This window comes from Neurospora tetrasperma (genome assembly GCF_000213175.1).
Source record: "Neurospora tetrasperma FGSC 2508 unplaced genomic scaffold NEUTE1scaffold_2, whole genome shotgun sequence".
NCBI classification, from domain to species: domain Eukaryota; kingdom Fungi; phylum Ascomycota; class Sordariomycetes; order Sordariales; family Sordariaceae; genus Neurospora; species Neurospora tetrasperma.
Genome location: NW_009799100.1, coordinates 3021319 through 3047869, shown reverse-complemented (window position 1 = coordinate 3047869; position 26551 = coordinate 3021319). Strand labels below are relative to the sequence as shown.

The 26551-nt window shown below is 52.2% G+C and overlaps 11 protein-coding genes across 11 annotated transcripts; 5 read left to right on the top strand and 6 right to left on the bottom strand.

Annotated features, from left to right (window-relative positions):
- Positions 1 to 115: 115 nt before the first annotated feature.
- Positions 116 to 1780, bottom strand: NEUTE1DRAFT_39728 (uncharacterized protein; the record flags this gene model as incomplete). The annotated part of the gene is made up of 1 exon (XM_009850512.1): positions 116 to 1780. The coding sequence occupies one exon, from the start codon at positions 1778 to 1780 to the stop codon at positions 116 to 118; it is 1665 nt and encodes a 554-aa protein (XP_009848814.1).
- A 1279-nt stretch (positions 1781 to 3059) lies between these two features.
- Positions 3060 to 4830, bottom strand: NEUTE1DRAFT_145358 (uncharacterized protein; the record flags this gene model as incomplete). Its single annotated transcript, XM_009851263.1, has 3 exons — positions 3060 to 4244; positions 4321 to 4515; positions 4581 to 4830. 3 exons carry the CDS (start codon positions 4782 to 4784, stop codon positions 3435 to 3437), a joined length of 1209 nt encoding a protein of 402 aa, XP_009849565.1.
- A 1392-nt stretch (positions 4831 to 6222) lies between these two features.
- On the top strand, positions 6223 to 7440 carry NEUTE1DRAFT_38506 (uncharacterized protein; the record flags this gene model as incomplete). Its single annotated transcript, XM_009850452.1, has 1 exon — positions 6223 to 7440. A coding segment is annotated over one exon (1218 nt), but the record flags the coding sequence as incomplete, so codon positions are not given.
- Positions 7441 to 7843: 403 nt separating this feature from the next.
- Positions 7844 to 9815, bottom strand: NEUTE1DRAFT_60607 (uncharacterized protein; the record flags this gene model as incomplete). Its single annotated transcript, XM_009851262.1, has 3 exons — positions 7844 to 9293; positions 9382 to 9465; positions 9545 to 9815. 3 exons carry the CDS (start codon positions 9813 to 9815, stop codon positions 7981 to 7983), a joined length of 1668 nt encoding a protein of 555 aa, XP_009849564.1.
- Positions 9816 to 12087: 2272 nt separating this feature from the next.
- On the top strand, positions 12088 to 12913 carry NEUTE1DRAFT_128734 (uncharacterized protein; the record flags this gene model as incomplete). Its single annotated transcript, XM_009851261.1, has 1 exon — positions 12088 to 12913. One exon carries the CDS (start codon positions 12278 to 12280, stop codon positions 12911 to 12913), a length of 636 nt encoding a protein of 211 aa, XP_009849563.1.
- A 646-nt stretch (positions 12914 to 13559) lies between these two features.
- On the bottom strand, positions 13560 to 13727 carry NEUTE1DRAFT_40208 (uncharacterized protein; the record flags this gene model as incomplete). Its single annotated transcript, XM_009850540.1, has 1 exon — positions 13560 to 13727. The coding sequence occupies one exon, from the start codon at positions 13725 to 13727 to the stop codon at positions 13560 to 13562; it is 168 nt and encodes a 55-aa protein (XP_009848842.1).
- A 185-nt stretch (positions 13728 to 13912) lies between these two features.
- Positions 13913 to 15296, bottom strand: NEUTE1DRAFT_145354 (uncharacterized protein; the record flags this gene model as incomplete). The annotated part of the gene is made up of 1 exon (XM_009851260.1): positions 13913 to 15296. One exon carries the CDS (start codon positions 15170 to 15172, stop codon positions 14096 to 14098), a length of 1077 nt encoding a protein of 358 aa, XP_009849562.1.
- Positions 15297 to 16417: 1121 nt separating this feature from the next.
- Positions 16418 to 18277, top strand: NEUTE1DRAFT_108844 (uncharacterized protein; the record flags this gene model as incomplete). The annotated part of the gene is made up of 1 exon (XM_009851259.1): positions 16418 to 18277. One exon carries the CDS (start codon positions 16418 to 16420, stop codon positions 18275 to 18277), a length of 1860 nt encoding a protein of 619 aa, XP_009849561.1.
- A 429-nt stretch (positions 18278 to 18706) lies between these two features.
- NEUTE1DRAFT_60600 (uncharacterized protein) lies at positions 18707 to 20933 on the bottom strand (the record flags this gene model as incomplete). The annotated part of the gene is made up of 1 exon (XM_009851258.1): positions 18707 to 20933. The coding sequence occupies one exon, from the start codon at positions 20931 to 20933 to the stop codon at positions 18762 to 18764; it is 2172 nt and encodes a 723-aa protein (XP_009849560.1).
- A 2109-nt stretch (positions 20934 to 23042) lies between these two features.
- On the top strand, positions 23043 to 23593 carry NEUTE1DRAFT_145352 (uncharacterized protein; the record flags this gene model as incomplete). Its single annotated transcript, XM_009851257.1, has 2 exons — positions 23043 to 23214; positions 23285 to 23593. The coding sequence occupies 2 exons, from the start codon at positions 23043 to 23045 to the stop codon at positions 23479 to 23481; spliced, it is 369 nt and encodes a 122-aa protein (XP_009849559.1).
- Positions 23594 to 24915: 1322 nt separating this feature from the next.
- NEUTE1DRAFT_128731 (uncharacterized protein) lies at positions 24916 to 26261 on the top strand (the record flags this gene model as incomplete). Its single annotated transcript, XM_009851256.1, has 5 exons — positions 24916 to 25123; positions 25202 to 25291; positions 25404 to 25535; positions 25620 to 25730; positions 25790 to 26261. 5 exons carry the CDS (start codon positions 25028 to 25030, stop codon positions 26117 to 26119), a joined length of 759 nt encoding a protein of 252 aa, XP_009849558.1.
- Positions 26262 to 26551: the final 290 nt, after the last annotated feature.

Genomic DNA, 26551 nt, shown 5'->3' with positions numbered 1-26551 from the left:
CAACGTTACAGACTTTGCTGAATCCAATACCCAATTTTGGGCCATCCATCCGCGACCGTCCGCAAAACGGTCTACTCGTCACCCGAAACACACCCCATACTTCCTAACCACAACTCTAAAACCCTCCAATCCCCTGAACCCTCTTCACCGCACCCACCGCCCCTTTAGCCCACCTCTTTACTCTCCCACCCGGATCAACACCAATAACCCCATCCGCCTCTTTCCCCTCCGCATCAACCCACATCCCTTTCTCCTTATCCAACGCCCCGTATATTGCCGTGTTCTGATTCCTCATAATCCCCTTCATCCACGTCCCACAAACCTCTTCACTATCAATCATCACATTAATCTCCTGGCTATGAAACCAGCTCTGCGTATCCTGGTTCCCATTCCCCATGATGCCCACGTGCCCATCCACAACCATCAACTTGATATGACAGCTCCTCAACCCCTTGGACTGCACCAGCGGTTTCGTCTGGTCTTTGGCCACGTACCAGTAGTAATGCAGATTCTGCCTCGTCCCAGGCGAGAGCGATGAGTATAGCTGATGTGCAATCATTTCGTTGTGACCGTTCTGGTGAGGAAGCAGTTCGCCTGCGTCGTTGTATCCCAGACATACATAGCAAGTGACTTGGACGCCGCGGTTGCAGGCATCAAGAATGGCGGGGAGCAAAGGAGCGGCGTTCAGAGTTGGGGTCTGGATGAAGACGGAGTGAGTGGCATTGCGGAGGGCAGAAAGCCAGGCGGCATTTTGCGGATTGGAGACGGAGGAGTGGTTCGGCAATCCGTAAGGGGCGCGGTTGACTAGGGCCATTGGTACTGCCTCGGGTTGTTGGTATTGTCCTTGAATGGAGGCTTGGTGATGAGGAAGGAACAGGTAAGGGGTCATTTTATTGTTTGGGTCAGTGACCGGGTCCGGGGCAAGCGGGTCGGCCGTGAAGTTGGGGTTGCGAGTGTGGTTGAGGAGACGAGTGACAGCTTGCAGGTGTGTTTCGATGACTCTTCTGCCTGGATCGCGTTTAGATGCCAAGGAGGTTTGAACACGGGCGACTTCGGCTGCTATCGAAGTGTCATAGTGAGGCTCTTCGGTTGTGTGTCGGGGAACCTTGGGAGTGACAGTCGGTTGAGTAGTCATCCCAGTGGTGGGTGGCTCCTCGGTCACAGCAAGCCTCTTAACTTCCACTTTCCTCTCAATCTGGCCCACTCCCGTCTCTTCCACTTCCTTCTCCCTTCCCCACGCCTCACTAGCCGGCGAATTAACACACGGCATCCCAGGCTCCAAGTGCTTATACCAACTAATCATCGCCATATCCCAAAGTGAATCCACCACTGGACCCTTCAAGTGCGTCGCCATCTCCAGGTTGTCGTTGTCCTGGATGTTATTGCTCTGCAACACTGCCACGCGCCTGTCCACCACCATGTACTTGGCGTGAAACGTGCCCATGATGGGCGTGTGATAGTTCATCACTTGCATGTCGATAAACGAGATCTCGTCTGGATGGGGAAGACCGACGGTGGAGGCGTCGGTGTAGGTATCTGGAGAAACGATCTGGTGGGGCGAGAGAAGTTGTTTGGGGGTTCCGCGATCGTAGAGGATTTTAAGAACTATCTTATTCTTTTGTGGCTGGGACTCTACCCCAGAGGATAAGTGGGCTTCGGAGGCAAGACGTCGGTTGAGGTCCCTTATAGCGTTTGTTAGGTAGGTTGAGGCAACGCTCGATTGCCAGTAGTTTGTTGCTAAAAAGATTTCGTGTTTTGCCCGGCAGATCAGATTGGCCATGTGGCGGGCTATGTCGGGGATGCTTTCAGGTTGATGGTAAGTTAATATCAACAGCTTTAAGGACGTGCTAAAAGGTGCTCCATCAACAGGATAAAATGGGATGAATAGCTTTACGTACACGGAGATTATCGTCAACGGAACAGTACCGCAGGTCCCCAAAAGCGGCGGGCTGACCATACCCCTGAGGGGATCATCGTCAAGTGTGCAAAGTGCATCGTGATATATCTTGCCACAGAAGTTGTCAGCGGTCTCCCATCAATCCCATCAACCACATAACATGCCTCTGGAAGTAATTAAGTACCTGCAAAAATAGTTCACTCGGTTTCTTCCCTCCCCACTTCCCACACTTCGCAGCCCGATCAAGGTGTTCCTGGGCTAAACGAGGCGAATGAGGGGGCGTGGGTGGTGACTTGTAGTAAGTTGTTGAACCCTGGCCATTACTTTCCTCCTCTTCACTGCCGCTGGAACTCCCCTCTTCCTCTTTGTCCTCCTCGTCGACGCCTAGAGACCTCTTCTTTAGAGCATGCCGGCCGTAAAGCTGGTTCCAGGCAGCACTGGGGGAAAGACTGGGTTCTTTTGCGAGGAGTGAAGAGACGGTTTCAGAGGATGCGCAGAGGTCGAGGATACGATCCGAGATGTGATCTGGAAACTTGGATTTGGTCATGACGGGAGATGTTCGTGGAGTGTTTATGGAAGCAATGTATATGTGGGTCAGAGATACAGAAACGGATGTTGATGATGATTGTTATATAGTAGAATAGTCTAGTAGGTGTGCAATGATGATCAAGATGAGAGATGGAATGTTGGGACAATGAGTCCTCCACTGGAAGTTCTAGCTTAGTCTCCGGGAGTAGCAAGGGAACAAGTCCAAAGAAAAGCGTGTCACTTGGGGCTATGGGCAGGTGTCATGATGAACGAGATCAGTGCACTTTCAGATTGCTCGGAGCATTTGCTCCTGACAGGACATGGACCCTGCAAAATGTGCCTTCCCAACTGTTTTAATACCCGTCAGTACCTGCCCGGAAGATGCTGAGAACCTTGTTGGCTCGAGCGCCAAGAATCTTGGTTAAGTGCGTCCTTCGAAATGACTTTTCATAATTCGTCCAGAACACATAAAGCAAAGGAGATAATGAAAGGACCGATATTGGGTCGGGGCACTCATCTCCCCAAGACCTTTCAATGTTAACAAGCTTGCGTTGTCATGGACGACCATTCGCCTGAAAGGTGAAAAGTCACCACCAACATTTGTTGATGACGTCAGTGGTTGGGTGGATGGTGTCGGTCCCGAGTCGGCACGGGTGCGTGCGGGGAGTGAGGATAGAATGTATGTGGACTCGGAATGATCCAACTCGGGACGACCGATCTTCTGCGTTCAAGTGATGCAGTTTGTTGAAGACGAGCGCAGGATCCCTTATCATGGTAGGTAGTATTCGAAAAGTCTGTGCGGAAAACCAGGCGTTGGGAGCAAACTGCGAGACACTGAGCAATAGCTCAACCCCCGGACCAAGTTAATAATCATGTTCATCCTATTTGCTATTATTCATAACCATCCATAAACCCAAACAAAACATGGGTATTCCCAACCAAAACCCGCTCTTATCCCAAATGGAGCTGCGCTTTACTATATTGACCCTATGCCAACTTGGATACCTCACTAAAGATCACCGTGTCCCTTCTCCAACTTGGCAAAGTCGGCAAAGGCCAGCTCGTAGGCAAAAGCAAGAGTCATGCGCGCGTGCTGGAGCATATGGTCGAATGAGAGATACTTGATGAGATCGTCGGTAGTATGAATGTGGTTGTCCGAATACTCGAAAGCAGACTCGATGACAAAGGCCGAGGGATACCCAGCCTTGGAAGCAGAAGCGTGATCAGAGCAGGCATAGCCGCACTTGGTCTCGACGTAGGGGATATCGCAGTATTCGACAATGATCTTCTTGATGAAATCAGTCAGGTTTGGGTCGACATAGTCGACAATAACACCGACACTTTCCACCTCACCGGCCTGGAGGGTGCGGGATACGAAGCCGGTCATGTCCTGCTGGAGCATTGCCTTGACGCCCCTGCGAGCCTTCTCATATGTGGTGAAGATGGCCTGGCTGCCAAGGAGACCACCCTCCTCAGCACTGTACCAGTGAAACTCGATGGTGTTTTCGTGGTTGCCCTTGATAATGTCCTCAGACTGCAGCAGCACACGGAAAGCCTCCAGGATAGTGACGGTACCGCTGCCATCGTCGTCGGCGCCAGGGGCAGCGAGAACGGAAGGAAGCCAAAGGTTGATCGAGTCCTGGTGCGCGCCGATGACTACGGTGGCATTGGTCTTGCCGGGAATGGTGGCAATGATACTGTTCTGACCCCAAGAATGCTCGAAGTGGCGAGCAGTAACGGTGTCGTCGGCGCCAGCGGCCTTGATGGTGTCACGCACTTGCTTAAGAAGCCATTCGCTCGATTGACGTCCGCTCTCGGACTATTGACATGCCGAGGTTAGCTTATCATGTCGCGAGCAATGGCATGCCTTGATAAGCCATGCTGCGCGCACATACCTTGTAATACCGCGTGTGGAAAGAGGTGAAAGTGGTGAGATGGTCTTCCATCTCAGTCTTGGACAGGTTCTTGAGCAATGGCTCGAGGTCCTTCTTCTGCGTCGGCTTCTTAGGGAAGACACTCTGCTTGGAGGGGCGCTTGTTGAAAGTACCGAGCTCGGCATGGTCGGTGATGTCGAAGAAGCGCTGACCATTCTATGGGCAAAACAGCTGTTAGTACCTCGCTCGATAATCCCCGGTCCCCGATAAGGTTTACATACACGTCGAAGTTCCCACTTCTCATCCTCTGTAACCCATCTTGTGTTTCCGGGCGAAAGCTCAATGTGATACTTCGTCGTCGACTTGGGCTCCTCGGGAATGCCATCAGGGAAGAGCATGACGCGGTTCTGCTCGGCCTGCTCAACGAAGCGGGCGCTTGCCGCGGGGAGCAGCAGCGCAAGAAGCGATGCGTTTGAGATCTTCATTGTGGCTGTTGGTGAATGTTACGATAGTGTTTGGAGTGGGTGTTGTTGACTTGGTTGATGGATGAAAGAGGGAGGAAATGGCATGAAGAGAATGCGCTGCGACGGAATGGGAAAGAGACGGGACCGGGCCTCACCGCGCGATGGGACCTGGGGACCAACAAGGTGCCTGTTCCAAGGCCGGCCTGGAGACTGACTGATGTGTCATGCATCCCCGTGCGTGCCGTTGGCCCGTTTCGGAAGCTGCTTTGGCTATCTGATAAGGCCCCGATAAGCACTCCGCGCGGGGAGGCTCCACTGATGCCCCTGCTGCCTGGGGCGGTCAGGGCGGATCTGCCCCTGCCAAGGCGCTAGTGACGAACCCGTGGTTGCACTGGTCACTGCACGCGTGGCTCTCCACAGGCCTTGCATCAACTAGCAAGTGAAAGCAACAAGACTGAAGAGCAGTTGACGAGACCTCGAACTTCACTCGCGGGCTTTAGAGGGTTGAGGTGGTCATATGTTGCTGTCTCATTCAATTCTGGTTTCATTGTATGTATAAGACTGTGCATCTTTCGACTCTGCTTTTCGCAAATGAATCACGGCTATATCACCGCTGAAATCTGACCACGGCATTCCTCATAGGCGGACGGAATTGTATTCAAGAACATGGCGAGCATCCCTTCTTTTTCACGGGCCGAGCACTTTGATCTCCACTCTCGTTATCTAACTTTATTAGTATGTTTACTTTGGATAGGGGTGACTCGGGCTTCATGACTCGTCAGCACTATGCTGTCTTACAATAGATGAACAAGTGGAAAGGACGATATGTTCAGGATCAAGGTGGCAGAGGGTTCGATTACTTCCACTTCGGCGGAGACCAGGGCACCTAACCCCCGACTGTACGAACCGGAGGAAGCCAGGACCGAGCCGTCAAGATAAGGTTTCTGGTCTCCGCTTGTCCGCTGAGGCCCTGCACACTAACAATTAATGGCGGGATGACACTAGCAATGACTTCATTCCTCGCTACAATTGAGCACCATCCGACGCTAACTCCTCGTTATAGAGTGGGGTGAAGCGGAGAAGCGCCATGGCGTCCGAGCTTCGAGATGCTTTTGAGTACCCAGGAAGCTCCTGAGAAGCTCCTCGGACGGACCTGAAGCGAAGAAGAGGAGGGTACGGATGACAAAATGATTGCATCCTCTTCAGTCTAGAGGTATCTCGTTCTATCTGGCAACCGAGCTGGTCTTTCTATCATCAAGATAGGTAGGTACAAAGTATGTGGAGACCTATAAAGGCAAGTGGAGCTAGAGGTAGGTCTTACACAACTTATTACTGCGTTTGGGAAACAGCAACTTTGACGTGAACTGAATAAAATGTAGCACCTTGCATGATTGTTAGGGGCACACAAACTAATATACTATCTGAGAACAGTTAACCCCTCTTTTACCTCTAACTCGGCTCGTCCCAGTCCTTCTCCCGTCTCTTGATCGAAGTCAACCTCGACCCAAGACCAAACCAAACAGCCTACACCCCACCGTTCCACAACACCAACGTAAAGCAGACACTCATCTATAGCCAAGCCACCACCATGTCCTCAGCTGAGGCTTTCCCTCCCTCCATGGGAAGGGGATCGGAACACGCCAACGATACCAACAAGACCGCCAACGGCAAGATCGACAGCAAGCCGAATGACAAACACCACGCCGAACCTAACAGTAAACATGCCGCCTCGGAGTCTCACGGCAAGTCTCACACCAGCGAGCCCAACAGCAGCAGCAAGAGCAGCACCAGTGGCAGCAAGACCGCGCCGTCCTCCTCCTCCTCCTCCTTGGGCTCTCGGAACCCTCAAGACCTGATCCAGCGGGGTGTGTACAAGTCCAACCTGCTGGGCACCGCCACCTTCATCGGCCTTCGCGCGCTCGACCCGCTGCTACAGTACAAGTTACTCGCGGGCGACTGGGGCACGCGCCTGCTGTCCAAGCTGAACATCTCGTCGATCCCGCTGTACGACTACGTGTTGGAGACGACTACTGCGGAGGGAACCAAGGCGTCCATCATCCGGCACCTCCCCCTACCGCGCCTTTTGCTGTTGCTCATGTCTGCGGGATCCAGTCTCAAGCAGATCTACTGGCTTTTGAGTCTATCGCGCGAGGAACTTACCCCTGCTGCGGCGGTGGAGGTGTCGCTGTTCAACACGGTCGTCAACACCATGGGTTCCTTGCTGTTGTTGAGCACCTCGACTTCGGCCGCCCTCTCAACCCCGCGCATCACCATCCCCTTCACTTTCGACTCAGCCACGGGCACGTACATGTCCCTGCCGCTGCCCATCGCCCTCGGCACGGTCATGTACGTGACGGGCATGGCGATCGAGACCCTCACGGAGCGCACGCGCAAGAAGTTCAAGGATGACGAGGCCAATGAGGGCAAGATCTGCCGCGAAGGGCTCTGGAATAAGGCGCGTCACATCAACTATGGCGGGTATACGCTGTGGAGGGCCGGGTACGCGATGGCGGCGGGCGGCTGGATCCCGGCCCTGGGCGTGGCGGCGTTCCATATCTGGCACTTTGTTAGCAGGAGCACGGTGTACATGAGCGAGTACATGCAGAGCAGGTATGGGGAGCAGTGGGAACGATACAAGAAGGAGGTTCCGTATTCTTTGTTTCCTGGTCTTTACTGAACGGTATTTTCGTGGTCTCGCTGAAGGGGAAGAGGAGGGAAGTCAACCACTTTGGGTTTATCTGTGTGATCGGTTATGTAGACTTGGGCGTCTGTGATGATGCATGGTGATGATAGTGTGAGGTAAGTAAGTTAGCTCTCAGGGCTGAGTGGCGGTTCAATACTGAGGGTTTCTAATACTGTCTCTGTAATAATGCTGTGTTATTGGAAAGATTGTAAGAAGTGTCCAAGTCAAACTTCATTCTGCCGTAGCACAGCTTCACGTCTGAGCGGACAGCATGCTATTAAGACATCACAAAGCAAAGTATTCAAAACCGGCCAGAGAAACGGCACCAAGGTCCGCTGCCATTAGCATTAGCGCCAAAAAGGATCCTAAAAAGAACTGAAAAAAGGACGAAACCACCAATGCATGCTTTTTCCAGGCTCACGTCTTTTGCAGACGAGCCGCGTGGGTAATGTAAGTGGAGCGACGTTCGCTCTGTCTTTCGGGGTATCGATTCTGTTAACCAAGCAACCGCATCACTTCCTTTTCCTTGTTATCTCACATGCTGTCTTCCATCTGCCTACTCCTCGTCTTCGTCCAGCTATCATGCTCAGATTTACCACCCTTGTCCTCCAGACCCATACCACGCTCAACCCACATCTTGCTGCCCATTTCAGTTAAGCGCGACAGCGCACGCGCGAACGCAAAGGCTTCCTCGTCGCCGCTGAACAGGTTAGACTTGGAGAGCTTGTCGGCATTCTGGTCGAGATCATCCATCATGTGACTCATCACATCCGCAACAGAATGCGTCTGGTCCAAAGCCTTGCCCTGCTTCTTGAGTGACTCCTCAATCTCCTGTCGGGAAACGAACAATTCTGTCAAGGGCACGGCTGCCGTCAAGACAAGTTTGGCGTGCGACTCGTATACGGCGTCGATGAAGGTGATGAAGCGGCGGGCCAGGTCGCGCTGACGGTAGGTCATACCAGGGATGTCGGTGACAATGAAGGCGTCGTACGAGCGCATCAGCTCAATGTAGTCGGCAGCACCTGTCGGTTGGCCGATCAGCTCGTCAAAGGTGAACCAGGCGCAACGGCCGCTGACACGAGGGACGTGGATCTCGCGGCCCCAGACAGTTTGCACCTCGGGGTGCGGCTCGGGATTTTCGGGATCGCCCAAAAAGCGGAACCACTTCTCGGCGTGGGAGGCTGCGTGGGCGTCGAGCGCAGTGTGGTAGACACCGGAAGGAGGACGGGGGATCTTGCGGTAATCGGTGTTGGAGTTCAGGTTGATGACGTGCAGCCGGTTCTTGAGCAGTTCAATAGCGGGGATGAAGGACTCGCGCTGGACACCGTTTATGTACAGCTCGTCGGGGTGTCGGTTGGAGGTCGTGACAAGCACAACGCCGTGGGACATGAGAGCCTCGAGGAGGCGGCGAAGGATCATGGCGTCGGCGACGTCGGTACATTGAAACTCGTCGAAACAGAGAACGCTTCCCTGTTGGGCAATGTCGGCTGCAACAAAGGGAACGGCGTCGACATCGTTGCCGTATTGCATCTTGATCTTGTGGAGGCGCTTGTGGACATCCTGCATAAAGTTGTGGAAGTGTATCCTCGTCTTCGACTTGATGTTATGGGGTAATGTGTCGTAAAAGAGATCCATGAGCATGGTCTTGCCGCAGCCAACATCGCCATAGAGGTAGAGCCCCCGGGGAAGGTTGGCAGGGATTTCGGCAATGGCACTCTTGGACTTGCCGCCGAAGAAGGAGAAAAGAGACTTTTGCGGTTTTAGAGATTCGAGGGTCGGGCGGACGACGGGAGGTGCCGCGTAATTCCGGAGTTCTTCGTGGAGATGCTGGAGATTCTGGATAATTCCTGTTTGTGCAAATATGAGGCGCGTTAGTTAGCGGCTGCTCTTGTTCCGTCTATAGGTTGAGCTCCCAAGTGTTGCATGCTCACTCACCTCTTTGATGGTCGTCATTTCGTAGCTCCCCATTGGCGACTCGGCGGTCGTATTCTTGGATGGGGCCAAGGTTTTCTGGGTTTGCTGTGGGTAGGAAAGAGTCAAATCAAGATCTCTCATTACGGGAGTGATGGCGCCAGTAAGAGGTCGGGGTTTGGCTAACCATTGTGAACAGCGGTTGCGGCGGTAGCAGTTGTTGCTCTCCTCCTTTGGCCAGCGGTAAATGTCGCAGGGAGGATGATGCGGGCAGCAGGCCGAGCAGCATGTGCCAAAGCGCGCGACTGGTTGACGTTCCTATGTCCGCAAGCCGATGTACATTGTGTGCGCCGGGGTGTGCTGGTGTTTGTGATGATTCTCGCAGAACGGGCAGTCGACGACCGAAAGAGGGGTTTCGCCGTAGTCGGGAGCCCGAGCGGTACACTGGTCACGCGCATCTTGACCAGCCGGTTGGCTTCTAAGTACTGTCACTAATCGGGGAGTGGTGAAAACGAGGAACTAGAAGTGGCAGGATGACACCGAAAATGGAGATCACCAAGAAAAGCAAAGAAAAGACTAAAGTATTGAAAAGAAATCTAAGGAACTCGCAGCAGCGAGGAACGCATGATACAGCGTGTGTCAATGTCGGTGGGGAAGACGGAATCGGAACAAACGGCAGAATTGGTTCAGGACTCCAGCAGCCATCGAATCGGACGACAAGGCATTCACGGGGTTCGGCCTTGTGGGGACGGCATCTCTGAGGCTTGTGATTCTGGAAGGCCAATGAAGGGGGCAAATACTCTACAAGGGAAGTGTCAGGTTGAGTTTTTATTGGTCATGCTGAAGTCAGATTCAGATCATGGGCAATCAGAGTCGTGGATGCGCCACAGATTTCTTAGTTGTCTTTGGGTCACAACGATACAAGACAAAGTTGGTGTATGTGTAATCGATAAAGTCGAAATAGTAAGAGTGTTGGTGATACTCCAAGAAGTTGGAATTCTGGACAGGGGCAGGGGCAGCATGGTCGGAGAGAACGGATTTTCATCGGGATCTTGTTGTCCAATTGTAGTGTGGACCATTTAACGACCGTTAGGTACCGACCCGTGCCTCGCCCCCACTATTTTTTAGAATCGTCAACAATCGAGTCCCTGTTCAGGGGAAGGCGTGGCACTGGCACGGCCCGGGTACATAGCGCGCTGACAGAAGGCGCTGTTCGCTGCTGACCTTCAGAGCCTCCCGTCCTCCGCTGCTATCGGGGCTACAGCAGTACGTACATACACTACGTGAAGTTCAAGTTCTCCAACATGGATTCAATCTGCGGGGTCGGTCTGCCATCCGGATGGAAGGAATGAACCCTTCCCATCCATTCGGGTTGTGGGGACGGGAGCCGACGGGGTGATGCCATTGGCTTGGCAATCTTCATGAACCTCCACTTATCACGAACTTTTTGTTCAACACCATGTCGTTGTCTCGAGATACGATTATCCCAACAGCAGCAAGGTCACTTTTCGGCAGAAACTTCAACGTTGTTCTGGCTCCACCGCGCCGCCTCGGATTCCACACGTTACGGGCAGCAACGACCAACGTCTCCGGCTTACATTTTACTAATGAGTGGCATCAGCAACATGATCACGCAAACAAATCACGAGCGTGATGCGGTCTTTTCTCGTTTGTTTTACCATTAACGTTGGGAACAAAATCATACCGATACTAGAAGCATCTTTGGCGTGGCTCTTGTTACGGAGTTGCCAGATGACTGCGTCTCGATCACACCGACCACCACATCATCACTGGCACATACCCATTTTGCTGTTATGAGATAAACTCGCCGGTACTGATCCTTTAGGCCCTTTTTACGGCGTGCTGGATATGTTGTCTACACTACGTGAAGGAGGAGGATCAAGGGTCTTATTGGTGTTCCTGAAGCGACATGCCGTACGTCAAGCAGTGTCAATACTATTCCACAGAGAGATGCTCGCCGTCGTTGATCTTTCCCATCGATATTTTCCACCGTACATGTGTTTGTTGGATATCAGCTCACCTCTGTGTATACTCCGAGATACACTCAGCTGATGCCTCCAGTTTGCGAAAACACATGTTGAAAGGCCCTTACGAATGCGTATACACTAGGTATCGACTCAGGGTCTCGGTTTAGACCAGTGACGATCTCACCCCGGCCGATACTGGTTCGGGCCGCGCCTTGTGCCTATCATTGCCGTTGACGGACATCCTCATCAACCTGGCAACCTACAGCACCGGTACCGAGCCTCATCGCAACGCTTTACACCCAGTGGATACTACTCTGATCATGGAGTACTACTCTCCAGTAACTCCGAAACACCCAACAATCAGTAATAAGAACTCGATAGCGGAGTTCGTGAGAGTTTTGGCCTTTCCATGCTTGATGTGGCTGAGAAACTATCAACTTCTACTGCTACATTCCGTTGCGTTCTGACCTCTGTCTGCAGAATTCTTGGCTCCTCCCGACTTCAACTCTCGAAAAACTTCACCATCGCCGTCCTGTTTGCGTGGAGGATGGGGTCAGTCGGCGAACGTGTGGTCCTGGCAACGTTATCACAATCACTTGATCGTGCATACGCGATGTTGGCACTTCTCAAAGCCCCCTCACGAGTCCTCAACAGTTCGGCGTTGTTGGCGTGGCTCCGATGACGGAAGGAAATGATGATGATGAAGGGAAAGAGTCAGAATCGAAGATTCACTTGGCGTTGTCTGCATCACCAGGAAAAATCTCTAAGTACGACAACGCTCCTTGAGGATACGGCGATATTCTCATCAACATCATCATCATCAGCTTCTTCCTTCATCCAGCCTCTCACCACCAAAGCCAGACCCTAAAGACATCTCCAGCAGCCTTTTGCGACCATATCACACCCGAAATCCCCAAAAGCCTCTTCTCAAAATGCTCTTCTCCACAGCCCTCCTCTCTCTCTGCGCCTTTGCCGCCGCCGCTCCCCTCACGCCTTCTGCCGTGAAGACAGCCGTGAGCCCTGACGGCTACACCTACATCGTCGAATCCGAGGCCTACGTCGCGGACACTTTCACCAATAGCGACGGACGGAACGTCACCGTTCTCGTTCACCCTGCCCTCAAGTGCTCCATCGACATGGACGCCTCCGGGCAGTCCCTCAACCCCGGCACCCTCACCAAGCGTCTTGACTGGAACGACGGCGTTCAGTACGCCGACTCCTGTGGCGCCTCGTCCTACATCAGAAAGACGTCGGGTAACTCGCCCCTCGTCTCCGACTGCGCCTCCATTCGCGACTACTATGCGGGGCACCAGGGCCGCTATGTCGCGTACTGGTCCGACCGGGCGTTCAACAGTGGCTATTGCCGTCTGGTCATTACGAACACCTGTGTGTTTGGTGTCAAGAGCAGCAGCATCTATCCTGTCCATGTCGGGAGCAGAGACATTTCTGATCTTACCAGAGACTCGATCAACAAGTTCCAGAGCAGCAGGCGGGTGGGTGCTGAGGGACACATGAACTGCAATGGTGACCAGCCTACTAGCGTGGACTGGGCTATTTTCGCCAACTAAGTTTGGGGGATGTGATGGAGGGGATTTGGGTGGATTTCCACTCGCAAGGTAGATGGATTGAAGGCATAGACCCCGCTTGAGTCGGGGATGTTGGAAGGGGAAAATGAACATGGGGTGTGCCGCTGGACTTGTGCCGTTCAACACGCGCTCAGACAGGGTTGGAATCATGTTAGGGGACGAGTCACGAGGCGAAGGTTGAGAGTGTGACCTAGCATTGGCCAAGCTACGTCGACACTGAGTTTTTCTTCACACCTGTATGTGATGGGATGAACCGGTTGTGGCATCCCACACTTGATGGTTTCACGAGTTTTACGAGGATGGGCAGGGATGGGTTTGGACACACTCTTTAGAATATTATACCCTTCAGTTCGAGAACCGCCAATAGGGCGAAGATTTATGCAAAACGTTATTGCTATTGACTAAGCATTTCATACCAACTCTTACCGACCCAGGGGCTAGGGTAGGTACATGAGACTCACATAATTCCGCACCTTCCCGTTGTCGGTTGGTGTAATGGTGAACACTACTTGGCTGATCGCCTGTCGTGTTGAGATCTGTGGCTTCTAAACGACTTCGCGATAGTTCACTACCACTTCTGCTTCCCAAGCCCCCATCTCCTTCAAAACATTCCTTTATAGGGCCAAGCTCAATATACAGAGAGCACATACGACCATACCCACTGGAAAACTCGGGATCCCGTCCGCTCTCCCATAGATAAGCCAGTGAGGGCCAGACTAGTAGTTGGGTCGGTGACGACCAGCGAATCCCTGGTGTTGTATGTTATTTTTTCAGAATAGAAGTTACCAGCCCGCATCCGGTACCGCCCACACTTTTTCTTTTCCTTTTTACCGTACTTTGTCTTGCTTTCGCACGTTCAGTCCTCTCTCCCTTTTCGTTTATATCTTTTTTCTTTTGAATAAAGCATTGAGCGTGTAGGTTTGCCGGTTGGTAGACTCTTGAAAACCTATATCCGTGTCTTGTCTGCCTCTCAGTTTGCGTAACGTAAAGATGTCTTTCTAGTCCTCTATTGTCTAAACTCTTGAAATCTATAATCTATACCATCATCTCGAAAGAAGCGAACGATGAGCCTCTATAATCTCGTGACCAACTTGACGTTGTGACATCGGCATGCATCTCTTGGTCCCTTGGCCATGAAATCCATTCAACCCCCCCTGCTCATGCTTAACCGCACAGTACCTCCTTAGCATATTCAACTTCCTCCGCTGTTCCGCACACAATACCACCACGCTCATCACACCCCTCCACTCCCTTATCCCCCAAGATATTCTCCCCGCTCACCGGATCTACCGCCCGCCCACCGCAGCACTCCACCACCAGCGCCAGCGGGAACAGCTCATACAGACTCCTCAACTTAGCCTTGCTCGTCTCCGTCACTGGGCTCAGATACACTCCATGCCCCTTAACCAGTGCGTGCACAACATCGGGCACGAGCCCGCCGCAGTACCTCAGCGTGTAGTTCTCCGCCATGTAATGCGCCACCAGCTTGGCATAAGCCGCGTGCGTGTTGGTCGAGCGCAAGTTCGCAGGGGCGAAGTACCGCGTTTTGAAAGGGGGCGGCGCGTAAGAGACAGAGGGGCGGATAAGATCCCATTCTTGCCCTTTCCCTGCCTCGCTTGATTCCGACAACCCAACCTCGAAACAAACGCCCTTCTCCTCCCCTGGGAACCTCAACGCAACAACCGCCGTGGTTCTCGGTCCATAAACACCCAACACCGCCCCGACCTGTTTTTCCCTCGGACTAGCATTCAGCGCTGACGTGCCATCCCACAGTGAGAAAATCGTTCCGACAGTCCAGTTCGGCGCAATGATAGAGGACCCATCAAGTGGGTCAAACGCGACCGTGTAGACCTCGCCGTGGGTGCGATCCTGCTCAGCCTCGACAACCTGAAAGGGAAGGCCGGTGTGCTGCACCGGTTTCTCGATAGGGTCCTCTTCGCTGGAGGCGGTGACGACGGAAGGACATTGAGCGAGACAGAGCCGGATGGCTTCTTCGGCGAGCACGTCGACGTTGAGTTGGTCGTCGCCAAAGGAGTTAGAGGAGCCGGCGAGGGAGACGTCTTGGGCGGCGCGGAGGGCAGTGGAGGTGGCGGCGATGGAGGTGAGGAGCGAGGGGAGGACAGAGGTGCGCAGGCTGTCCCTGGAGGAGGAAGGGAGGAGGGAGGCAAGGTGGGTGGTGAGGGCCGCGGTGAGGGGAGCTGCTGGTGGTGCAGCTGCTTTGAGGCTGTGGGAGGTTGTCATGGTGGGGTAATTGGCAAGATGGGCGTCAAGATCAGGACCGAAAATGAAGATCTGGCTAAATTGATACCGAGAATGCTGAAAATGTGCAAGATAAGAAATGTAGATTTGAGTCTTTCAGAGAAATGTCAAGCTGGTAAACAAGACAATTTAAAGCCCTCCGAACCCGGTAAGAATGACGACAGAAAGTGGAAGCGTTTGTGGACCCAGCTGTCTTTTCATTGATCACCATCAGGGTTAGGGTCTGCGATATCAAAACCTCCTCCTATTATGTCTTGAAACCATTTGCATCTATCTTTATTTGTCTACCCAAGTGAATGCCATGTTACCATGACTTGCTTATTGGGGAAGTCATGTTTTTGCATCTATCTTTTATACCTAGTTTCACGAGCAGGATTGAAACTCCTTGTCGCAACTTGCAAGCACCCTCTGGCCTTTCTTGCATTCAATCGTGGCCTCTTGTTCACGCCACTCTATACCGCGATAATAGCGAATGTGTGTCTCTCAAACGCATTCTCAAGCTTTAAGAGCCATTGGTGAATGCTATAGCCACTCAAAATTGAGCTGAAAACGTACACTCGATACGTTATCGTGGAGTGTCCGCGATCGAATCCCCCATCATCATCCATGCTAACATAGTGTAACCTCGCTAGGCCGAGTCGCAGGTTTTCCAACGGCATGATTATTACTTTTGACTGATGGAATCTCTTTCTCTCCACCCGCACGTATGCTCCGGGGAGCAGGGCACATGGATGGAGAGAAATAGCGATGGCGCGGAAGAAAAAAAATGTCCGAAGAGTGACACCAGATGATTTGCCCGCCGTTTGTATTCGAGCAAACCTCTGCCAAACTTGTGTCATCGCGTCTTTTTCTTGCATGCATGAGGCATGGGAAAGAACGGATCCAGGATGTCCACGTTCTCGTCTCATTTCCGTATCCTGCACGAGTAATTCACCGTGATCTTCCAGTACAGAATGCGGCCACATCCAAAAGGACGTTTCTTTGAACTTTCAACCTCTTTCACCTTCAAATAAACTTGACTCGGCCACGAGAAAGTGAAGGCCTTCATCACGCCTCACCGCGCCCTTTATTATCTTCCTTTCAACGCATCTCTTCTAGGCATTTATTTCACAGACATTCATACCATCTTCAGATCTCACGCAGGTCACCTCTTATTGCGCACATATGGTAACGAGAACTGACCGCTAAGACCTTCGGGAAAATATTCACCATTCAGATATTCTCAAAATGGACTCACCTCTTAGTAAGGAGGCCTCCTCCATTGATACCATCACCGACAGCCTGACGCCATCGACCACAGCAACCAACCCTCCCTCAACCACGTCGAAGCCACATCCCAAACGCACCTTGTCCGATACAGCGGAACCGACCACCTGCCCATCCATATCATCGTCATCTCCTCTCGCCACACCAAGCAAAGATACAGATAGCACATCACCCAGCACCGCCTCAGCAACCACCCCGCTGAGCAGCCCACAGGCCACGCCAAGTCCTACCGCTCACTTGTCTGTCATTATCAAGTCGAGACAGCCCACCACACCCGTCATTCCCGACTCACTTTCCACAGACACCCAGGGCACCACAATCTCCAAGCCAAAAATCATCATCCTCCACCATGACACCGTCATTGATGGCCGCCGCATCATCATTCGCACAATTCAGAACTGTTTCGCCGCCATTCTCGGCCCAAACGCCTCACAACCAAGTGAGACCGCAATTCTCAACGCTTTTGCTCATAATGCTACGCTTGGGGAAGCCCTTGGTCAGCTTGGTGCTTTCAAGACTTCCGGCAAGCCGGACTTCTTTTCAGCTGCAGCAGAAGCAGCCAACTCAGACACAGGTACCAAATCAAGCTCCAAAGGTAAAGGCAAAGCCAAAGCCACAGACCCGAGCACGCCTACCCAAGAGGAACAACAATACGACTACCAGCACGCAATCGCTCTCTGGACACAGGCCTACCTCCACTATATCCACGAATTCCTTTCCGAATTTGACATTTACCCGGACCTAGAGCCCTTCGCCAAGCAGATGAAACAGCAGGACGTTAACGTGGTTATTCTCATCGCGCAGGATGGCTTTGAATCTTCTTCTTCACCTGAGCAGACCTCAAGCACAGACGGAGACAAAGATGGGAAGAGCAAAAAGAAGAAGAAGCAGCAGCAGCCTGCAACGCCGGCACCGGGCGTAAAGATCATCCAAGAACTGATGAGACGCATGGGTGTCACGGCTGCTGGCAAAGGGGCTAGGGGGTATCAGGGTCAAGGAAGACAGGCAGTAGTAGGTGGAGCGACAGCGGTGGTGGTGGTGGGTGGGATTTATGCTTCTGGTATTGAGGGGGAGGCGGTTGCGAGGGTTTGGAAAGGTGACATTTTGCCTGGATTTATCACGCCTCAGATCGCCCAGGAGGCAAATTTGGGCGGCGGTAAAGGTGATGCCAGCAAGGAAACGGACGCGAAAATAGGTACAGTGGCGGCCGATTCCCCGGCGATGAGAAAAGACGAAGTTCTCTTTGCCTGCTGCTCAAAGCAATACCTTGGCCTGGCAAGGGCTATTGGAGCAACGGCTTGCTGGATTACTAGGTGCGAAGACAAGACGGCGGGTAAGCGACAGGCGGATATCGTTGTTGAGGATCTGGAGAAGTTGGGTCAACTTGTTGTTGGCGACAGGGTATCCAATGGCAAAGGAGAGGAGTCCGTGGTGGATGCTAGACACAGCAGGCAGCGAGACGAAAGCGGTATCAGCACCAGCGAGAAGAAGAAACAGACGCCAAAGAACAAGAGCACGACAATTACGACGGAGGATATCGACATGCCTGACGCTGACTGCAACAATGGAGCCACAGTGGACCAAAAGATCGAAGAGACACAGGATGATGGAAGTGAGGGAAAGAGCGAACGTAAACTGGCTTCTTCCAAGGCAATGAAAGTCGTCAAGACCGAGCATGTCGAAAAAAAGAGTGTGGCTACTGTGATCCAGCAAAAGGGGTCTACTGGCAAGAAGAGAACGAGGGATGATGTGGAAGAGTGGCTACCGGTGGAGATGGGAGGGGAAGATGTTCCGGTTGTGGATCTGACGGAGGAACCTTGATGACTGGCCGGAGGTTGAGAATCGCTCGCAAACCTTGAAGGACAAAGAAAAGGGGTAGCTATGGAAAAGACGAACACAAACTGTCGAGGGAAGAATGACAGATGCCCAGTGTCCTTCAAAGGGTCTTGCCAGACACACGAGCTTATTTTCTCGGGGCGACAGAGTGAGAAAGGTAAAAGCAAACAACTCGACAACAAGAGCTCCAACTCACATGACCATGAGGAACTGATGGACCTCCAGTAACACATATTATGGCCGCCATTGTGAAGTGGAAACGAGTTGCGAGGTGGCCGTACGTGATTCTGTCCTCATTCACAAAAGGGTACGGCCATCATACACAAAGGGAGCAACCCTACATGACCTAAATTCAAACCACATTGACCCAAGGACCATTTACAAGACTGGGCAGTTAGGGAACAACAGGTAGATGTGAACCAACAGAAATCAAAAACTTGCCATTAATATGCCGCTACCCGTGATGAAATCATTTCTTCGCCTTCGCCTTCGCCTTCCTCTTGACAGAGTTGATCAGACCATCGATATCTGCATCGTCAGTCTTGACCTTCTTGGCGTTCTTCTCACTCCTCTCGCTCTTCTCCGTGACACTAGGTCCATCCTTGCGCTTCTTCCTGCCCTCTTCAAGGAGCTTCTTCATACCCTGAGTAGCCTTGAACTTGGGATTGGAAGGATCAATAGCAAACTCGTGGCTCTCGAAGACGGCCTTGAAACGGGGATCCTCGACGTCCATGGCGAACTCTTCCTGAAGACCATCGTTGCCCTCCACGCCCTTCTTGCCCTTCTTGCCCTTCTTCTTGCCCTTGACCTTCTCGACCTTGGCGATCTGCTTCATGTCGAAGTGATCGAGACGGCCACTGTCACCGTTTTCATCAGCCATGAGTAGCTCCAGCTGTGCCTTCTCTGCGGCGTTGGCAGCCTCCTCAGCTTCCCTCTCAGCCTTCTTCTTGAGCCTCTCCTCTTTGCGAATCGCCGTCTTGGAAGGTACCACAGGCTCAGCAGTGAAGAATGGATCGTCGAAACCGAGATCTTCGCCTTGGTCGCCTTGCTCTTCCTCCTGCTGAGGAGCGGCGTTGGGATCGCGACCTTCCCTCCTAGCAAGCATCTCCTGTCTCTTCCTCTCCTTTCTCTCGCGCTCCTTGCGCTTGTACTTCTCGATGGTCGTCTCCTCCCTATCTTCGTCACCCTTCTTCTTGTCGTTGGCGGATAGTGCTGGCGTGAAGGTGATTTGCATCTCGCCCACCGGAGTATCCTTCTTGGACTTGACTACGGGCTCGTCAGCAAGACCAAGAGCAGCGCGCATCTTGCGCCTGGCGAGCTCCTTCTTTGACAATGTCTTCTCCTCTTCTGCTTCCTCGACATCGGCCCCCTCGGCTTCAAATTGCTCCTTCTCCTCCTCGTCCTCCTCGTCGTCTGAGCTGTCGCTCGCAAGGTAAGCGCGCAAGTCGTTCTCGGCGATATCGTTGCGGCTACCGCTGAAGGCCTTCTTGAGAGCCTCTTTCCTTGAGTAATCTTCGGGGTTTGTATCCCAGGTGAGTTTGACCTTGGAATGCTGGAGAGCATCGGTCACGAACTCCACCGGCTTGTACCCCGCGGGGACGCTGTCGCACTCGTCTCTGGGTTCGTCGTCGAACGTGACATCGTCGGGGACAAATCGCAAGTCGAGGAAGTTGGAAGAGGAAAGATACTCGTTGCCATCCGTCGCCTCGTAGATCTTGTATGCTGTGTTCTTGTCGGAGCAAACCATTACGGCGTAGTAGTAACGTAACCTGTCGAGCTGATAAGTGCGGAGGGCGTCACTGTCAAAGTCTTGGTCGTCTCCTTCCTCAAGAAGCTCCTTCTTGATGGCCTCATCCGAATCAGAGTCCTCAGAGTCACTGTCGGAATCGGAGTCACTTTTCTTCTTAAAGATCTCCTGAGGAGGACCCTCCAGCTCTTCTCTTTGCATCCTCTGCTTGCCGAACTCGCTAGGGTAGACAGATACCTTCTCGATGCGACCACCCGGGGGCACGAAGCTCGAGAAGAGGGCGAATAGATCGATCGACTTGATATGGTCCCAATCAATGTTGACGATGGCAACTCTGTTTGTAATCTCGCCTTCCTCCACAGCCTCTTTATCCTTGCGCAAGCGGATACCGGGTCGTGTTTCCGCATCAGCCTCGTCTTCAACCTCTGGCTTTTCGTCTTCGGAATCTGAGGAGTCGGAGTCGGAGTCGTCATCGGATGAGGAGAAACCGCCACCACGGGCAGGGTCGTATGAGTTGGCAGCCTCGAGTTCGCGCTGAACAATGTCGTCGTCCTCGACCTCGAAGTCGCTCTCGTCTTCCACTTCGTCCTTCTTTCCCTTGTTGGGCTTCTCTTTGTCCTCCTTGTCTGTGTCGTCCTCGCTCTCATCCTCGTACAGCCGTTCCAAAGCCTTCTTCTTGGTGTCGGTCTTTAGCTTGCGGCCGTACCTGTCGACCTTTGCGACGGCGGTGAACTCTGCATCTTTGAGGACCTTGGAGAAACGCTTGTCGAGCTTGGTCTTCAGGTTCTTTTTTGAGGGCAGCTGGAATCGCGGGTCGGTCTCGAAGTTGGCGAAGCGAGCATCGGTAATCGCAGGAGCGCCATCGCGCTTTTTAGGCTTGTTGTCTTTGGGCATGGTGGATGTGGAGATGGTAATTGATGCAATCCAAAATCGAGGATTCGACGGCAGCAAGGAAACTCGAGAGTCGACCCGACATGTGCACAGCACGCAAAGTCCGAGAAAATTTTAGTGGAGCGTTTTTGATTCTGCCAAAGGCGGTCTGCACATGCTAATGTCAAGGTGCCCCACCTCAAACGCCAAGTTGTCCTGTGCTATAATCCACTCCACTTCCCCGCATTGGTGCCCTGGCATGCAGCAAATGGAGCCCGCTAAAAACTCCGTCAAAAGCCAAAGTCCACTGACGCTGTCGGCGCAGGGCTGTTCAACCTCGAAACTCCAAAAACGCCATCGTCATCCAGCAATCGACGATTGTCCTCGACCATCCAACAAATTTGGGTATCAACTTGTCCATCATTCGAAATCCAACGTATGATTCTGTCATCGCATGCCTCGGCCGTCCTTCAACTTATGACCAGAGAGCTCTCCTTCGACGTCACCCACCGATCGGCCATCCAGTCCTGTCCGCTGTCGCTGTCGCTGGTCATCGAATCTGGATCTTGCACTCGTTAGGACGACTGATATCGCATGAATTGACAGTGTTCGCGGATTGAGTACCTACCGAAGTCACGCAGGTTTCAGTTCTTTAACTGTTCCCGTGCCACATCGTTGCGCCCAACGTAAGGATCCCAACAAGCATCAAGAGCGACAATAGCGTTGTGCAAGCCCTACCCTCTGCCTTGACGTCTTCGTCTTGGTCTGAGGAAATGAGTCGTGAGTAGCTGTCCAGATTCATGGTTTGTTCAAGTTGAAAAAACTTGTGGACAGTGCCGCGTTATCGGATCGATTGTTAAGGATGTGTCTGGGACGTGGGATTCTGAGATAGGAACCGGATGGTTAATGAGGGTTGGATGGCGAGTCCAAAGGATGAAAGGGCGTCTGAACAAGACTTATAATTGTTCTTTGGTCCCCATCCGAGAATAAATGGCCCCCCTCTATTCGTTCCTTACTTCAGGGGCAATCATCATTACACAACTTCCGGACCAAGTCCAAGCTGTTCTTTGTTTGCGCTGAACCAGGAAAGAGATCCTTGGTGATGGTCAGGTGGGGTTACCAAGGCGGGAGTCAAAACGAATGTCCCTAGGACTGAGCTCCGGACTGCCTCTCCGGGTGTCATCGACTCCGCATGCCTTGCCAACTCAACCCCGGAAAACCCTTAATCAGATGTCAACGATTTTCTTGGCATTTTCACAAGCGAGAAGCATCAACATTCCTGCATCACGTGAGACACCGAGCACGCCTCTCTTCGTCAACAGAGTGAACCACAGAGTCCGGATTTAGGTGTTTGTGTTCTATTGACTCGAAGCCATAAACGACATTCGAGACCTGTGTCAACCACATTTCCGGCCGTGCCAGCGTTGCTTGCCCCTGGCTGACTTCCCGTGAGCGGCTACACACCCGAGACTCATTACTACTGTACTATGCACACATCCGATACGGTGAGCAGGGTAACCAAAACCCGTGGGCCAGGTTGCTGGCGATCGCTGATTACACAGTGCTACAAAGCCACGAAGCTTTGCCTGTGGTGGGTCATGCTCTGTACTTGACAAGGGGGTTTTGCTTTGGCTCGCAACCACAGTTACGTAGGTACTCCCGGGAACAGGAGCCGGCAGAGGACGGTTGAGTCTTGCGTTTGCGCTGCAGGTACCAACATCGTCACCAATCGAAACACCGGGCATTCTTCCAGGTTGCCATCACGCGGCCGACACATCGACAACGAACTTATACCCAGGCCTAAACATGCGTACAGCGTTTGGCTACGAACAGCGAAAGCAGCAACCTTTCTCTACGTTTCGGCAGGCCTCTCATGTTTTCGTCTGTAGGCAAACGATTTTGTTCGTGAAAACGAAGATTGACTTTAGCTGCATCATAGGTACAACAATTGTGTAAGAAGACATCAAGTGGTGCCATAGAATTGACTTTCTATAAACTCCCACGCAAGACTCAAGTTTCTAGGCGTTAAGACGAACACCGATACTCATCCTAAAGTCGCCAGTCTATCCTGCCTTCATTTCAGAAAAAGCCAAAAGCTTAACGTACTCAACACTGCACAAAACTCCTCTCAAGATGGTACACTGCTGCCTTTTTACTCCCTTCCCTGCTTCTGCCAGTGCTAACCATGCCCCCAAGATTCCTTTGATTCCTGTCGTTGCTGGGCTAGCCGCTGTTGCTGCACCCGCGATAGTTACTGCACCCATTCTTGCTGTATTGGGATTTGGTGCTGCTGGGCCCGTTGCTGGTCAGTGTCACCTACACACGAAGAGCATTGATGCTGTTGTGGTCGGAGATCAAGTGCTGATATGAAGCAGGGTCTGCTGCAGCCATAGCTCAGGGCGTAATTGGTAATGTTGTCGCTGGCAGTCCCTTTGCTATTGCGCAGAGCGCTGCAATGGGCGGATATGGTGCCGCAATTGTCAACGGAGTTGTTCAAGGTGGCGGATTGCTCCTTACTGGGATCTCCAGTGCCGAGTGTCTGATGTCGGGTTGCGGAAGGGACGAGATTTGAGGAGGAGACAAAACATCATCATCAGACAAGTGTCGACCATACTTACCATGCTAGTTCGGAAATATGTTGCGTTGGTCGGATTCAAGAATGTCATAACATAATCGGTCTCTGTCATTCTCTGGTCCGCATTGTGTCAGCCCTTGCTCGTTATCACTTTGACTAGGCGTACCTCTCCCGGGAAGTTGAGTTCTGAAGCAGCTGTACTGTTCGCTATACCTGGGAAACCCTCAGTGTTTCTATCTCGCCATCTGTTTTGTCACTCATGAGCCAGTTCCCATGAAAAGACTCTCGCTTCACTCGGGAACATGCATCTAGCTCCGGAAAGGATCATGACGTTAGTCATTGCGTCGACGGCTTTCGTCGTTTGCGTACTACAGCCATGATAGGATGAGGCCTACGAGAAGTTGAAGGTCAGCAGATGATTCCAACATAAGAAAGCAATTCCAGCCTTCATGCCAGTAGCTACCTCCCTCAACTTTCTCTCCACGCGCACCGCCTCCCCAATTATCTTTCAAACCATCCAAAATACTCGAAACCCGAAAGGTGTGTGCGATCCTACACGGAGTACGCAAATTGCTGATGTATTCAACTATGGACTAATTCTTTCCCTTATATAGTCCTCATAGAGTCACTAGAATGGGCTGTGTTCTATCCCTCCTCGGATGGACACAAATTGGTGTCAGGGCCGGTTCGTACACCCTCTTATACGGGGTCTTGAGGATCAACCAAGGTTTAACGTCGTCACACCACTCACTGTAGGATCTATCGCGGCCTGGTTTCACTCCATGATTGGGAATGTCCTCGCTGGTAGCTGGTTTGCAGTTCTCCAAAGTCTAGGAGCGACCTGCGCAGGATTCTTCACGATCTTGGCAAAAATGGCAGGATTGGTCTTTGGATTTGCGATTTTCGTCCTCCCAATCATTTGTGCCATTCTATGGCTTTTTTAGGGATCGGATAATCAACGCTTTGGTGGTTTGATGAAGAACGATGGCATCTACTCTTGAATACCTTGAGGGTATCGCAATCCCAGCCCTATATTCATCTTTGTACCGGGTATATCACGGAAGTAGAAGGAATATACGGCCTGTTCCTGGTTTGTGACTCTCTACCGCTGATCGAGATGGTATTTTCCAGCAATTTCCAAATCAATGACCGGTGTTTTGAAGTACTAGCCAGAGGAAGTTGCAACTTCTGACATATTCCCTCCTCCTCATCTTCGAACAAACATCGACACAGTCTCGGCTGATAGCCGTATATGTCCCCTTGCATTCAGATACATACCGCTCAGTCGCTGATTTGTCGACAAGCGAAAGCACCGTACCATTCACTTCTCACTCTGTGGGCCTCACGCAGCTCCAGACCCCCGGTACTGCGGCACCCCTCTTCAAGAGCTGAAGCAAAACCCGAGAAAGCAAACGGAAACAACAACTGTCGCCGGACTCTCTACTCCTCATCCATCTGAACGGGGACTGACGGTCGCGGATTACCTACTATCCCAATTCACGCGAGACGGAACCCTTTGCCAACATCAGAAAACACCAAAGAGATGGCGTTCTGGGGTCACATTGCGGAATGGGGCGCGAGCACCGTTGCCCCAGCTGTGGTTGGTCTTGTGATGAACGCCAAAGAACATGCCGAGCAGGTTGGTGGACAAAAACTACGAACATGGAAGGAAAAAATGGGCGTTCACCATATTCGCTAACCATGGATGCAATTCCAGGTTGGCGGTCAGGCTGCGGAATGGGCAGCTAATGAGGTGGCTCCTCGTGCGGTCGGCCTTGCGATGGAAGCGCAGAAGCATGCTGAACAGGTAAGTGATTGACAGATTAGGTTGTCAGGCTTGAAAGCTTTGCACTTCCATTGTCTACGGTTCGTCTCAAGTGGAACCCGTGCTGACATCCCATCTCTAATCTTCGGGTTAGGTCGCGGAATGGGGTGCAAAGGAGGTTGCTCCTCGTGCTGTCGGTCTGGCAATGGAGGCACAGAAGCATGCTGAGCAGGTGGCTCCCGCCGTTGTTGGCCTTGCCATGAACACCAAGGACCATGCCGAGCAGGTAAGGTTCCTTTCTATAAAGGAAAGCCAATGACGAAATGCTCTGTGTCATACCATTCCGTACCATCTGTTGACAGCCTTTCAGATCTCCGGAGTTGTCGCCCACTGGAGTACCCACCACTTCGTTCCTGCTGCCAGCGGATTAGCTCACAACGCTGCGGAAGTTACAAAGAACGTGGAACAGCATTATGAGCAGGTATGAGTGGTTCCACTGCAGCTCGTCCCAACAGTAAAGACTAATACTGTTTGACTCAGGCCTCCCCAGCCGAACGATGGATCACACGTGTAATAGTCACCGCTAGCCTGACTGTGGTCGCCGAAGGTTTTGGTATACCACTTCCCAAGTTGCTCATCGGTCCCATCCTCGATGCTGCTGGCTTGAGTACCGGTAAAGCTGCCGATGGTCTGACTGCAGAATCAGGCGCTGCTCAGGTATCGCAGCCACGTTCAGTTGTGGCATCTTTGGGTCCTGACGCTGGGGCAACCCGGAAAGAAATGGGAAACGACGCGATCGGTACCTGGTTGACAGTCGCAGCGTTTGCACTTTCTCTTGAAAACCTTGTCGGGTTCACGGCATGGTTATAGCTGAGTGAATTCTGAAGGAGGAATTATGTAAAGGTTGGCAGGCACTCCCATTTACAATTGCTGGCTCGGCCCTACCAATTTCCCCCGCTATTGACTTCAAGACAGTGGCAGTCCTTTTTTTTCTTTTAATAAAAAAATTTTTTAAATTTTTTTTCTCATTATTATTATCTTTGTGTGAATTTCGGTCCTCTCTACCTTCAGTTGGCTCCCTTTCAATTTTATCCCCATTCCGTTGTCTTTAGTTCCAAATGAGCTACCCGGTCGCCGCCTCGGTTCTCATGGACTGTCAACGGATTTCGCCAATCCGTGGTTGGCCCCCAAAAGTGGAAGTAGCATCTGCAGAAACGGGCTTCTCGCGTTATCTACACTGCCTGACAGTTGTCGTCGGCGTGCCCTGCAAGCGCCAGCAAATTACATTAGTTGTGCCTACCC